This window comes from Populus trichocarpa, chromosome 4 (genome assembly GCF_000002775.5).
Source record: "Populus trichocarpa isolate Nisqually-1 chromosome 4, P.trichocarpa_v4.1, whole genome shotgun sequence".
Lineage (NCBI taxonomy): Eukaryota > Viridiplantae > Streptophyta > Magnoliopsida > Malpighiales > Salicaceae > Populus > Populus trichocarpa.
In genome coordinates, this window is record NC_037288.2 from 570,247 (window position 1) to 585,530 (window position 15,284).

At 29.6% G+C, this 15,284-nt stretch overlaps 2 protein-coding genes across 2 annotated transcripts; both read right to left on the reverse strand.

The window, feature by feature from the left end:
• Positions 1-997: 997 nt before the first annotated feature.
• LOC112327255 (glycine-rich protein 5) lies at positions 998-1,417 on the reverse strand. Its single transcript, XM_024599515.2, has one exon. The coding sequence runs from the start codon at positions 1,415-1,417 to the stop codon at positions 998-1,000; it is 420 nt and encodes a 139-aa protein (XP_024455283.2).
• Positions 1,418-8,260: 6,843 nt separating this feature from the next.
• LOC18097366 (myb family transcription factor PHL12) lies at positions 8,261-11,050 on the reverse strand. The gene is made up of 6 exons (XM_006383839.3): positions 10,804-11,050; positions 10,604-10,680; positions 10,470-10,506; positions 9,824-10,031; positions 8,944-9,082; positions 8,261-8,680 (listed from the first exon to the last, which is right to left on the reverse strand). The coding sequence occupies exons 1-6, from the start codon at positions 11,024-11,026 to the stop codon at positions 8,465-8,467; spliced, it is 900 nt and encodes a 299-aa protein (XP_006383901.2). The 5' UTR covers positions 11,027-11,050; the 3' UTR covers positions 8,261-8,464.
• Positions 11,051-15,284: the final 4,234 nt, after the last annotated feature.

Below are 15,284 nucleotides of genomic sequence, written 5' to 3' on the forward strand. Positions count from 1 at the left end.
GATTCAAATATTCAATTTGACAACTAATTTATCATATTCATAAACTGTCAGCCTTTCAAGTAGTTAGTTTATATGCATTTATCTTTGCCATCAATCGAACGAGATCATCTTGCTCATGATCAACACAACAAATTCTCTTGTAAAACACCTAGCCACCATTAATTAATGTTGGTAAGTTATATAATATTCATTAAATTTAAGACAAAGTTATACAAGATTTTTCTTTATTCTTGCTATGAGGTCCAGTATCAATCTGGAAATTCTGGTAACTTTTGCCTTTTGAAACCTGTACCATTAATTAATGTTGGTAAGTTAAAAAAAAAATAAAACAGAAATTTTGAGTGGTAGTGAGTAATAATAAAATTATATATTATATTTAGATAGATGGCTAATATTAACCTGTGCGGTGGATTAAAATTTTTTCAATATAAAAAAAATACTCAGATAATTATAGTGTTTCGAAGAGAGAAAAAAGAATTTGGGATCCGGATTATTAATTCAAATGGGTTTAATAATCTTGATGAACTCCTACAAGTTAAATTTCATTTATTGAGTTTAATATGTGAGTAATGGAATTTCCATGAGAAATAATAGCTTTTAAATACAAAACTGAATGTATAATCAAAATGTTTAAATTCTTAAATTAAAAATAGGGTTCGTGTAACATATTCAATTTCTAACATATGTAAGCATCAAGCCACACCATTTTCTCATCCATACAACTATGATAATTTACTTCATAATATTTATTGTAGAAGCTAATCAAATACAACTTGAGTGAAAAATAACAAAAAATAAATAAATCCCACAACATTTGAATTTGTTTAATTTTAGGGATTAAACAACCTAATTTCGAGGATCAATCGTTGGAAGGAAGAAATCACGTTAATTAAATAGGAGAAATTATGCTTATACCATTGTTACCGGTCACACCATTTAAAGAAAATCTTCAATAAATAACCAGTCCAGCAAGATAATATTATTTCAGCGCTACTGCTCAAGGCAGTGCACCTCCAAACCCTCCTCCAGCTCCTCCACCTCCTCCACCGTATCCACCACCAATCCCACCACCAGAAGGATCACCTCTTCCGCCGCCGCCAAATCCTCCAATTCCAGACCCAAATCCACCTCCAGCTCCACCTCCAAAGCCAAACCCTCCACCATTTTCATCATCACCACCACCTCCACCACCTCCTCCTCCCCCTCCTCCACCACCAAGCCCTCCCAGTCCAGCTCCCCCACCCAAACCAGCACCAGCACCACTACCAAATCCAGAACCAAAGTCATAACCAGGAAAGTAATCAAAGTTGAATGTCTTACCCTCATGAAATGCATCCTTTTTGCCCATTGCTACCTTCCTAGCATCAGTGCCAAAAACAAGTGCAAGAAACAATACCAAAATAAGCTTCGTAGCCATCATTGAAGAATTACTGTAACTATAGCTTGCAATACTACTCTACCATAGCCAAACCAGAAGAGAATTTATAGCGATAAAATCTCAATAATTAGTTGATGAAAACAATGGTGCAGTTGAGAATTAATGTTACGAATTCTACATACCCAATCATCTTTTCTCGCTGCTTACAGAGTTAATTAATAGAGCCATCTGCCTCTAGGGAAAACCTGCCCCGCTAAGCACCGCTCTATACAAGTGTCCATGATTGATTAACCCAGCTAGCTAGCTAGCAATACAATTCAACTTTTGCTACTCTATGTATTATCATTTATCAATAGAATTCATTTATTTTTTTAAACAACCAGAATATTTTTGTGTATTAACTGAAATTATTTTTTAATCTTAATAAGGTAATTATGGGATGCATTTACAACGGATTAGTTTTTTTCTCGGTAGCTACGTCCTTAAATTTTAACAAGATAACATGAGAAGCAATTCACTTGTAACCTGAACAAGGCCTTAAGATTAAACTGTTAGAAAATTAACAAATATAAATAGAATACTGATATAAATTTTTTATTTGTAGATTACAGTGAATTTTACCGATAGAATAATTTCTCGTTGTATTTATTAGTAAACATTGACAAAAATATTATCTTTATATAGTAAAAAAAAAGGAATAAAAAAAAACCAAATAATATAATGACGTGTTATTTATACAGATAAAATTATCGACAGATTGAACCCATTAGTGAAATTCATTCGTAATGTCATCTATAATATTTAATTTATGACATAACGAGCGACCCCCTCCCCCTCCCTCATTTCTTCTTCTTCTTCCTCCATTTTTCTCTGCAAATAACAACAAACCACCCCCTATTTTATCACAAATCAAACTTTCATCATCACAAATTTGGTCACTTCAACACCATTCTGATTCTTTTTTTTTAGGATTCCCCGTATCAAGTAAGCAAAACTACCCATTTTTTATTTGAACTCAATTTTAAAATCTTAATTTTTAGGATTCCCTAATATTTTTTAGGATAATTTTTTTTTGTTTGACATCTTTTGTCCGTCTTTAAATCCGTTGGTAGTTTTATTACCAATGAACTCACAAACAAACAATAAATCCCAAATGATAGGTTTTCTGACAAAGTATTTCCGACTGTGAGCTCGTCGGCAAAAGTCACACTGACGAACTCACTTTCTAACCACTGACAAAATATTATGTCTGTAAATTGAAAAAATTTTATAGTGTTTTTTTGGTAAATTAATGGTCAGTGCAACTTAAAAAAAAAAAAAAGAGAAAATCATCCATGTGATGTGGCCAATATTAAAATTGTTAGACTAATATAAAATTATTTTTTATGTTTTTAAGTTTTTTAATTAAAATAACTTTTTAATATGATATCAATGTTATAATAACTAAGTGATTAGAGTTTAAATCTCATCGTCCTTATATAAAGTAGTTATAAATGCATGCAAGTTTTAAGTTTAAAGGATAAAATTATTTTTGAGCAACAATTTAAATTTATACATGGATGAGAGAAACACAGTACTAACAAGCATTATTGTATGCATGTTTAATATTGTGGTACAATATTTAAAAAAATATTTCACTTGAAAATATATTAAAATAATTTTTATTTTATTTTTTATATTACTATATAAAAAATACCAAAAAAACATTAATTTAAATTTTTTTTCCAAGGTGCATATAACCAGGTCCTATATAGCTAATTTTCTTTTTATATTTAGAATCTTTTGGTAAGAGGGAATGAGGTTGTTCATCATGCATGGTTATATGAACACGAAATGACCCTGTTGCAATAAACGGCCGACAAATACATTCATATAACTGGCGCCGACACTTTGGTTGTTGCACAGAAAAAAAAGATTCCTTCCATGCCTTTATACCATATAAAGTGTCTGCTAATTTTGCTTGCGTGTAAAATCCTTTTTCTTAAAAGAGAAATTTAGCGTGTGTTTAGTAAGGCATGAAATTTGTTTTTTCAAAATATTTTTCTGTAAAATTTATTTTTTAGATTTCTTTTTAATTTTGAAATATTTATATAAAATCATAAGAAAGATTTAAAAAAATAAAATCTATAAATTGATTTTCTTTTTAAATTCAAACTCACCTTGAATTAAAACACCCTAACTCCAATATATATAGATTCGCTTTTTTCTTTCATTTTCGTGCATGTTTCCGGCCGGGGACTCAAAGAATATGTTACGATTTCTAATTCATTCTTTTTATGCCTAGTACGTTATTTAGTTATTCTACAAGAATAATTAAATTGCCATTTCCTTTTTTCCATCTTAATTTCATTCGAAATTACAACATAAAATATATAGGAGAATTAATATATAGTTAAGACAGGAAGTTTGCACTAGAAAGTTTCATACTCACATCTAGATGTAAAAGAATCAATTCAACCTAATTGTTTAAACTGTTAGATAAGGTTTCAAAATATGATTTATATTATTCTTTAATATACCCTCTCAATTAAAAGCCTTTTGATCTTAAAATTTGCATAGGCCTACATTACTTTATGCTTAATTTTTATCAAATAAATGAGGATGGTAAGATTCAAACTCGTGACCGCTTGGTCATCAAGTCTCTGATACCATGTCAAAGAATTAATTCAACCTAATAGTTTAAATTGTTAGTTGAAGTTTCAGGATATAATTTATATTATTTTTTAATACTAAACAGGATATATATATATATATATATATATATATATATATATATATATATATATATTAACAATAATCTAAAAGGCGTGGGAAAGCAACAGTACTTTCCCCACGCTTTTTAGACTTTCCTTATTATTATTATATTATATTATAATTATAACATATACTAAAAAGCATGAGCTGTTTTTTTTTTCATTTTTTTTTTGTTTTTCATGTTTTTATGGGTTTTTTTTTTTGCTTTTATCTTTGTGTTTTTTTTTAATTAAATTTTTTTTGTTTAATTTAGTTTGTTAATTTTAATTTTTTTTATTTAATTATCAGATTTTCATGATACAGATCACGAGTTTGACGAGTTAATATAATTTGACGAGTTAACCTAGATTTTTTTTTCTTTTTAATTAATTTTTTTCTTTTAGTTTAGTTTGTTAATATTAAATTTCTTTTTATTTAATTATCAGACTTTCATGACACGTATCCCGAACTTGATGGGTTAACTTGGTTTGACGGGTACTTTCCCATGCCTTTTAGACTTTCCTTATTATTATTATATTATATTATTATAATATAATTATTATAATTATAACATATACTAAAAAGCATGAGCTGTCTTCTTTTTTTTTGTTTTTCATTTGTTTTTGTTTTTTATGCCTTTATGAGTTTTTTTTTCTTTTATCTTTGTGCTTTTTTTTAATGATTTTTTTTGTTTAATTTAGTTTGTTAATGTTAATTTTTTTTTATTTAATTATCAAACTTTCATGATACAAATCTCGGGTTTAACGGGTTAATGTAATTTGACGAGTTAACCTAGAATTTTTTTTCCTTTTTAATTAATTTTTTTCGTTTAGTTTAGTTTGTTAATATTAAATTTCTTTTTATTTAATTATCAAACTTTCATGACACGTATCCCGAGCTTGACGGGTTAACTTGGTTTGACGAGTACTTTCCCCACGCCTTTTAGACTTTCCTTATTATTATTATATTATAATTATATTATAAGTATTATAATTATGAAATATACTAAAAAGCATGAGATGTCTTCTTTTTTAAAAAAAAATTCCATTTTTTTTTTTCATGCCTTTATGGGTTTTTTTTTTTTGCTTTTTTCTTTGTGTTTTTTTAATGAAATTTTATTTTTAATTTAATTTGTTAATGTTAATTTTTTTAATTTAATTATCAGACTTTCATAATACAGATCTCGGGTTTGACAGGTTAATGTGATTTGACGAGTTAACCTAGAATTGTTTTCCTTTTTAATTAATTTTTTTGTTTAGTTTAGTTTGTTAATATTAAATTTCTTTCTATTTAATTATCAGACTTTCATGACACATATCCCGAGCTTGACAGGTTAACTTGGTTTGACGGGTTAACTTGGTTTGACGGGTTAACCCAGTTAATTCTGGGTTAACCAGTCAATTTTTTTTCTATTTAATTATCAAACTTTCATGACGTGAATCACAAGTTTTGACGGGTTAATTCATATTTTTTTTCTTTTTCTTCATTAGTTTTTTTCTTTCTATTGGTTTTTTTTATCCAGAGTGAAAAAACTTATGCCTTTAGTTTATTTTTTTTTCTATAGTTTCTTAATATTAAATGTTTTCTGTTTAATTATCAGACTTTCATGACACGGATCCCAGGTTTGACGGGTCAACCCCGTTAATTCAGATTTTTTTTCTTTTTCTTCATTAGTTTTTTTTCTTCCTGTAGGTTTTTTTCTCTTTGCTTTTTCCTTTTTAATTATTTTTTTTTAATTTAGTTCATTAATATGAAATCTTTTTTCTATTTATTTATCACATTTTCATGACACGAATCCTAGGGTTGACGTATTAACCTGATTTGGCGGGTTAAGCTAGTTGATTCATTTTTTTTCTTTTTCCTTATTAATTTTTTTCTTCCAATTTTATTTTTTAATATTGTATGCAGTCCTCAGTGAAAAGGCTGATGCCTTTAGTTTTTTTGTTTCGTTTTATGCCTTTCATGGTGGACTCCACAGTGCAGTCCACGGTGAAAATGTTGATGTCTTTTTTTATTAATATTTTTTATTTAGTTTGTTGATATTAAAGTTTTTTCTATTTAGTTATCAAACTTTTATGATATGGATCTTAGGTTTGACGGGTTAAGCCAACTAATTTAGATTTTTATTTTTATTTTTCTTCATTAGTTTTTTTCTTCTTAAAATTTTTTTATTTTTTATTTTTAATTAATATTTTTTATTTAATTTAGTTCATTAATATTAGATTTTTTTATATTTAGTTATTGGCTGATGCCTTTAGTTTTTCATGACACGGATCCCAGGTTTGACGGGTCAACCCCATTAATTCAGATTTTTTTTCTTTTTCTTCATTAGTTTTTTTTCTTCCTGTAGGTTTTTTTCTCTTTGCTTTTTCCTTTTTAATTATTTTTTTTATTTTAGTTCATTAATATGAAATCTTTTTTCTATTTATTTATCACATTTTCATGACACGAATCCTAGGTTTGACGTATTAACCTGATTTGGTGGGTTAAGCTAGTTGATTCATTTTTTTTTCATTTTCCTTATTAATTTTTTTCTTCCAATTTTATTTTTTAATATTGTATGCAGTCCTCAGTGAAAAGGCTGATGCCTTTAGTTTTTTTGTTTCGTTTTATGCCTTTCACGGTGGACTACACAGTGCAGTGCACGGTGAAAATGTTGATGTCTTTTTTTATTAATATTTTTTATTTAGTTTGTTGATATTAAAGTTTTTTCTATTTAGTTATCAAACTTTTATGATATGGATCTTAGGTTTGACGGGTTTAGCCAACTAATTTAGATTTTTTTTTATTTTTCTTCATTAGTTTTTTTCTTCTTATAATTTTTTTATTTTTTATTTTTTATTTTTAATTAATATTTTTTATTTAATTTAGTTCATTAATATTAGATTTTTTTATATTTAGTTATTGGTTGATGCCTTTAGTTTTTCATGACACGGATCCCAGGTTTGACGGGTCAACCCTGTTAATTCAGATTTTTTTTCTTTTTCTTCATTAGTTTTTTTTCTTCCTGTAGGTTTTTTTCTCTTTGCTTTTTCCTTTTTAATTAATTTTTTTTTAATTTAGTTCATTAATATGAAATCTTTTTTCTATTTATTTATCACATTTTCATGACACGAATCCTAGGTTTGACGTATTAACCTGATTTGGCGGGTTAAGCTAGTTGATTCATTTTTTTTTCTTTTTCCTTATTAATTTTTTTCTTCCAATTTTATTTTTTAATATTGTATGCAGTCCTCAGTGAAAAGGCTGATGCCTTTAGTTTTTTTTGTTTCGTTTTATGCCTTTCACGGTGGACTACACAGTGCAGTGCACGGTGAAAATGTTGATGTCTTTTTTATTAATATTTTTTATTTAGTTTGTTGATATTAAAGTTTTTTCTATTTAGTTATCAAACTTTTATGATATGGATCTTAGGTTTGACGGGTTAAGCCAACTAATTTAGATTTTTTTTTATTTTTCTTCATTAGTTTTTTTCTTCTTATAATTTTTTTATTTTTTATTTTTAATTAATATTTTTTATTTAATTTAGTTCATTAATATTAGATTTTTTTATATTTAGTTATTGGATGATGCCTTTAGTTTTTCTTTTTTTTTCTTTTTTTGCTGTTTTATGTTTTTGATTGTGGACTGCACTGTGCAGTCCACAGTGAAAAAGTTGATTCCTTTTGTTTGTTTTTAGTTTGTTAATGTTCAATTTTTTTCTATTTAGTTATCAAACTTTCATGACACGGATCCCGGGTTTGACGGGTTAATCTGGTTTGACGGGTTAGCCCAATTAATTTTGGGTAATTCGTTAATTTATTTTTCTATTTAGTTATCAAACTTTCACGACAGGAATTCAATGTTAGATTTTTTTTCTTTTTTTTGTGGTTCATACAAGTTTAATGTTATTATTAATATTATTAATATTACTTTTAGGTCAAATGTTGCAACCAAAACCCAAAACTCTTAGTTATAGTTTTGCAGAAATACCTAATATTTTTTGATATCGCGCGGGTCATGTAACTAGTATCTCATGTATGTATATATATATATATATATTGTGTAGTACTTCGTATGTGTTGAAAAAAGAAGTGCTTAATTATGAGGCTATTTTCTCAATAGCACATGTTGCATTGAAGCACATTCAACACAAAGTCTAACTTTTAGGCTCTCATCCATATTCTTTTATGATCAATAATTAGCTAAAAGTACTAAATTCTTATTAGTCTATATTAGAATTACAGAGTTGAGGCTATTAATTTCCTCGAGTTGCTGCATCAATTGGAGTAAACTATAGGAAGTTACAGCAATGATCAAGCTGAAAGACTTTTCTAAAGGTTCCAAACTGTTAGCTTCATAATGTGTATGTCTTCAAGCAAGGGTGAGCTCAAGAGAAACATCATTCACATCTGAACTATTCTTTGCTTTGCTCGGCTTCAAAAAAGACTCGGAAACTTTTGATTTTAGGGATAAAGTCATCCCGTCACCATCTATTCTCTGTGCAATCTCGTCTAATTCTTCTAAACTTTGATTACTTTTATTGCAACCTGCGGCACCTGCTGACATCTTATCTTGGTCATTTGTCTCCTGAAATATCAAATGGCATGTGCCCAGAACTATGAATTAATAATTCTCTAGATGTCCAACTTTTTTTTTTCTTAATTTGATGACAAGATTGGATTCATGCAAATTTAACAAAGAAAAGATTCAAACAGGAAACCTCTTAAGAAATGGGCACGAGTAACAAACGTGTGAGAACCAGTTGAGGTACAAGTTTATTTGTCGTACTGGTTTTAATGTCATAAACATGTCGAAAGATATCAGTACTTGACAAGAAGTAGAGAGTTTACTGTGCCATTGCAGCTCTTGAGTAGATCCTTGAAGATAATGTAATTATCAGGTTTCTGCTCCCACTCCTTGCTTGTTTTTTCTTCATGTAAGAATGGTTCATTCACTTTCTTTCCAATCCACAGCCCTTCCCTGTCTTTCCTGCAAAGATATCCGCAAATAGCCACATATGGTTATTTTGATTCTTATTAGTTCTGACCAAAAGGAAAAATCATTACAAAACAACAAGATGACAAAGAAAATAATGTAATGAGTAGAAATGGAAGAGAATAACACCTCATCTCATGAGTGTAAATTTTGACTACCACTAAAAGTAATATTCTTTCTCCTTAACTGATTGTGATGGTCAATTGGGAATTGAATCACTCAGCAGAATTTGCCTTCCTACTTCATTCCATTCAAAATGCGAGCATGATTTAATATAGCTTTTGGTTATTATTTCAAGATAGAAAATATAGATAATTGGACATATAGAATTATATGTTTTCATACTCTTTTTATTTTAAAACATTCAAAACAGAGAATATCACAACATGAAACAATTAGATACAAGCCACAAAATCACGTATTCTCCCCGCACCTTGTTTTGCAAAGTTACAAGCCATATATATACTTTCAACTTTGTTCTTCAACAAAAACATGCTGCTGTCTTTTTTATATATATCTTGACTCTTTTATTATAAAATAATAACTAACAATCTGTATAATTATTGGAACTATATATGTTATGGAGAAATAACATAGTTATTGACCAATATTATCTGTATTTTTTATATATACAGATAATTATTAATTATTAATAATTAAATAAATGTACACCCATTATTAATTAGTATAATTATTGGAACTATGTTATGGAGAAAAGGATTGAAATTTATGAACCTTTGAGATGTCAAGAAGCTAGCATTTCTGAGGGCAAGCCCATTAGCAGGATTGTGAGCTCCACGGCCTTGATGGAGAAGTGCATTGTTATTGACCAATCCCTTGCCATTTAACTGACGATTCTGTTGGCAGCACATTGTATGCGTCAAATAATTTGAATGGTGAATCTTAGGCTCCTTACCATTCTTCTTTGCTTCCATAGCCGCTTCTGCACCAAGGAATCATACATGAGGCTAAAAGAATTATAGTACTAGGATTAAATTATTGACCCCTTTTAAATGAAGAAAATGAATTTCTTTATCATGGAGTTGCTCTTTTTGTTTACAGAACAAGTCGAAAAAAGGGTCCAAAAATAAGCTACTGAATATGGTAGCAAAGCATGATACCCATGTCTAATCACTGTTGCAGCTTTAATGTAATTCTTCTTTTAGATGATAACTCTCTGACATGGAGCACAAAAAGTACAAAAATTATTTTCAGAACCAGGGGAAAATAATTAACTGACATGGTGACCATTGCTTGCCTGTATGACACTGTCACAACCTAGCTATTTGAGTTTTCAGCCAGAATAATTACCTTGTGTGTGTGTGTGTGTGTGTGTGTGTGTGTGTTGCCAGAATTAATAGCTAATACATTTGTTACATACCTTGTGTCATCTGCTCATGCTTCATGCTCCTGTACATCTGACCACAAACATACCAAAGCTTTTACTAAAACCTCTAAAGAAGATTCAAAAGCAAAACATTTTTCTCAAGGCAAATTTGATCATATATAGCCAACCTGAAGATGGCTCTTTACGTGAGATATGGTAAGGCCCTTCACATCCATGATTTGCAAAACCATCTTTGGGGTGGCCCCTGTATATGAGAACTCAATATTGTGTTATCTTTGGGGTGGCCCCTGTATATTTTTTATATACAATTAAGAACTAGAAATTAAAAAAGTGAAGTGAAGGGCTTGTAAATAACAAGATAACTTACGATCTTCTCCACCAAGCCATTCAACTGCATGCACAAAGCAGTGATGAAGATCAGGTGCCCAGCGAAGCCTGGGCATTTTCGATCGAACATAAGGCCTAACTGTGGCTGATTTCATGTTTTTTTCTTGCAAACTACCAGCTACACCTCTCTTAGTAACTCTTATATCAAGAGAAGATGATGGAGACCCTTTATTTAGAGAGCTCTCAATTTCAACTTTCTTCATTGCCTCTAGGATTCATCAAGAAGAAAGGTAGAGATATATAGAGAGTGAAGATGAGTTGGTCTATGCCAATACAAAAGAGAATAAATACTAAGGAGACTCAGTTGCATAATTTCGTCACTATGTGCAGCTTTTTTTCTTTTTCTTTTTCTTTTCTTATTATTATTATTCTAAGGTGAGTTTAGGCATTGCGGGGGGGTTTTTTTATTAGAAAAAGAAGAAATTGGGCTCGGAATATCAGAGAATTGAGTTCAAAAATGCGTTGATGATTGGGTGAAAATGAAAGGAGAAAAAGAAGTTGAAAAAGCACTTGTATCCAAAAGTTCATGATGATATCATTTTGTGTGCATGTATGACATTCTTTGAGCCATATCTAGGCATTCGTTAAAGTTTTTAAAATAAGAGATATACTTGGATGAGGGGATTATCTTCTGGGCTCAAAAGTTGCAAAATAGATTTTGAATTTATTCAAGAAATGGAAAAGGGGAGTAATTAGACTTACCATAAATTACATTTTCATATCCATGGTGATTAAATTTTCTTCCTTAATGAGGAGGTTTGTTAGATTTTAAGCTACAAATAGGAATATTGCAGATATTTTTTCTTTGAATCTATCTTTTATTATAACTATTTAGAGAAATAAAAAGAATAATCTATTTTTTAAGTATACATAAAAGGAAGTTATTATTTATTTACTATAATCAAAGAGTAAAATAAAACCCAATATGTTAAGGGCTTTACATATATATTAAGATAGATTTTCGAAAAGAAAATAGATAAATTACGAAAGAAAAAAAAATCAGAATTATACAATGCTTTTTTAAATTTAAAAAAAAAACTTTGATGCAGGTGAAGTTTGCTTTCTAATTACATTGATCACATAACTCTTTGCTTTTAAAGATTTCCTAACATCATACTGAATCTGATGAAAAATTAAATGATTAAATAATTGAAATTAAATCTTGGAACTTGTACGTACAGTCTTCCTTAATTTTTTCCCCTGTTTTATTTCATTCTTATCGCTGCTTGTATTGTTGCAAATCAAGATATTCTTGATGAGATCATCTCCAATACTTGGTCAAATAAAACAAAAGGTAAGCCTCTTAGAATAGCAAACTAAGCATGCCAGCAGCCATTCCCAGAACAAATTCCCACGCCCAATTGCCTAAACCAAACGTTATAACAAAGAAACGTACGTACAAGAAGAAAATTCACAACAAAACAAGGAAGACATAGCTAGGCATTTGAAAGTGAAAAACATGGGCTCATGACCTAAGCCTTTGCATGACCTTAAGGAAACATACCAAGAAACCCTCCCACACCTTGAAACGTTCTCTCTTCTTATCCCTTTTTTTTTTAAAAAAAAAAAAACCATATATAGCTTTAGCTTCCCTTTATATTGCCTCAAAACCCGATAATCAATGCTCCGTTGACAAGACTTTGAACAAAAAAAAAAACCATGTTTATATTAGAGATATATATCAGGTAGCTTTTGATTATTATATATATTGGATTAAAAGAGACGGAGTATTAGTGTTTTGGGAAAAAAAAAAGATAAAAATAGTAGTGATAAAAAAGATATGTTTTTCTATATTTCACTCTAAAAACTATTTTAAAAATAAATTTATTTTATATTTTTATTTTTTAATCAAATATTTTTTTATTTTGAAATACTAACCATGTACAATTTTAACGTAAGAATGGATGTTATTAAGCATATAAATATGAGTACGTCATGTATGGTCCAAATGGTGTAATATATCATTAACCGACTTCTAACACTAGTTTTATTGTATTTTTCAAAAATAATTTTGGTAAACTAGTAGTGATAATATTAGAACATGTGGTGCCACGTAACATGCTTGGAATGTCGAGCAAATTTCCATGCACATGACACCTAGGGTTTAAAACGTCACCGTTGGTGGTGGGATTTTATTTTTATTTTTATTTTTATTTTTTTCTTTCAAGGTTGAGAGCTAGGGCATTGTGGGAAGCAATACCAAGTGGGTTTTTTCATTGCCAATTGAGGCCAAAAGTGGTGAAACAAATTATGAATGTCGGGATGTGACTAAGCTGACAAAGGGTTGGAGAATTCAGAAGACGGTTTCAAATTGGGAAATATTCTTTGGATGGATTTGCCACAAGCATGGACAAGTGTTTTATGATTTCGTAAGCATAATTAAATTAATGATAGAATGTTAAAAAAAAAAAACAGAGAGAGAGAGAGACTTCTTGGAATTTTTGTGCTCTTCCTCAGACATTAAATTATCCAAATGAACGTTAAAATTTTGTACATTTAACATTTGTGAAGGTTGCATGAACTCATATATATTCAAACAGGTTACTTTGTTGGTAGCAACATAATTAACCTGATAATCCTTCTTTTTTATATTACCATTTGTGTTAAATGGTTGCATGAACTCATATTAATTATCAAGACTTTTTGTTTAATGGGAAGATAAATTATATTTAGCTTAAAGTTGGGAATTACCTAGGTAGCCTCTGTTCATGAAAGATGGGGGAAAAGAATACTACTGTTGGGGGAAAATGCTAGGATTCCTAGAAGTGCAAGAGCTTCATTAATTAATTCTTGGATAAAATGGTCACAAAATCCATGTTTCCTAGTATGTTGGCATCTTGTTAAATCAATATTGTTTAATTCAACTCTCTTATAATCCGTTACATATCGAATTTTGAGGTAAAATACTAAAATAGTTAGCAAGTCCACAGCATCCAGCAGTTACAATAAGTTCAAAATATTTTAATCCAAATTCAAGTAGTTAAAAAGAAAAAGAAAAAAAAGTCCCCTTTCCTTAATTTTCTCAAAGGAGTTAAAGAAATGATCGTTAAAGATCCCACCATTGATGATGATAGATAGATTAAAAAAAATACAAAAAAATTCTTGATCTTGAGATCTTGAGATCTTGAGCATGAAGCTGAGTCGATCACCTTTAGGATTCCAAGCTTTATTGAATGTTAATGATGGTGAGAATGATTAGAGGTAGGGTGACGACTATGACAAATTAAGAATTAAGCTTCCTTTACCAAGACAAGACCATCATTATCATAAGCTAGTGTTGTGGTTTCATAAAGTAGGAGCTAGCTAGCTATCAAAAGAAGGGCAATATTGGACTAGAAGCCAAGAATTGTTTTATAAGATTGTTCTATGATGATATCAAGCAATATTACTTTCCCTGCACATGCTATAAAACTTCTAATGTATTTATGCATCAAATAACTTTAGCTTGGGCTATATTTGTAGCCCATGTTTGGTTACCGGGTTTTTCAACTTCTTGTTCGGCCGTGGCTTTGTATTTCGGCTCTTTTGCATCAAAGGGTGTTGAAAATAATAGTAAAAGTTATTTGAGGTTTATATAATTATTAATTTCAGGATATATAAAATTAATTAAGTATATGCAAGTTAATTCAAACAATCATAATAATAAAACCTGATTTGGCATAAAATTAATGGATTTAGGAATCTGTTGACTTGAGCAATTGACCAAGTAAGGTTTTTATTCATATTGGCCATGTAATTGATCTAGAAAATTCAATTGAATTGATGAGTGGACCGCGACCTTGAAGAAGATCAAAATGACTTTTTCATCTTTTGTTTTCGTTTAAGTTGTGTTTAAATTCTTTTTTTTTTTCCTGGACAACACCATTTTGAATTAAAAAATTCATTGACAATATTCCGAGTTATAGACTCTATTAGGTTCACTCGCTTTTTACTTTTTTTTTTATTTATTTACGTGGGTGTCCGGGCCAGCTTGACTCGCTTTTTACTTTTACCTTGCCAGCTTGGTGTTTTTTCTTGACAATATTCCGAAACAAAAAGATAAAGGTGATGGCATCGGGTTCCTTCATTTCTCCTGTGAGTTTGATTCCTGGCATCAATCCAGAGTCCAACATGAGCGAGATTTCACAATTTCTTAGACAACCATTAATTCAAATATTAGAGTACTATATTCTAATTTATTGACCCAGCTAGATATTGATTTAATATGATAATCACTATGGATTAAGCTTTTATGTTGTAAATATCTCAAATAAACATATGAATCTCAAATAAAGATGCATACGCAGAAAATTGTTTGCACTTGGGATGATATGAGCCTTGTCCACACAACTCGAGCAAGCCCTCGACTCCTAATGAGGTTCAAGGTTGTTTTACCTTTTGATGGAAACATGGTTAAAGATTTTGGTTTTTCTCTAGGCTTGTATCCTAATGAGGTTCTAAGCAGTAATCAAGCTCAGTATA

Bases quoted from the DNA above. Each gene is read 5' to 3' on its own strand.
- LOC112327255 (XM_024599515.2), bottom strand. From the start codon at position 1,417: ATGGCTACGAAGCTTATTTTGGTATTGTTTCTTGCACTTGTTTTTGGC.
- LOC18097366 (XM_006383839.3), bottom strand. From the start codon at position 11,026: ATGAAGAAAGTTGAAATTGAGAGCTCTCTAAATAAAGGGTCTCCATCA. The intron at 10,507-10,603 runs GTTGGCTATATA...GTTTGTGGTCAG, and splicing joins ACGTAAAGAGCCATCTTCAG to ATGTACAGGAGCATGAAGCA. The intron at 10,032-10,469 runs GTATGTAACAAA...TCCTTGGTGCAG, and splicing joins GCATGAGCAGATGACACAAG to AAGCGGCTATGGAAGCAAAG.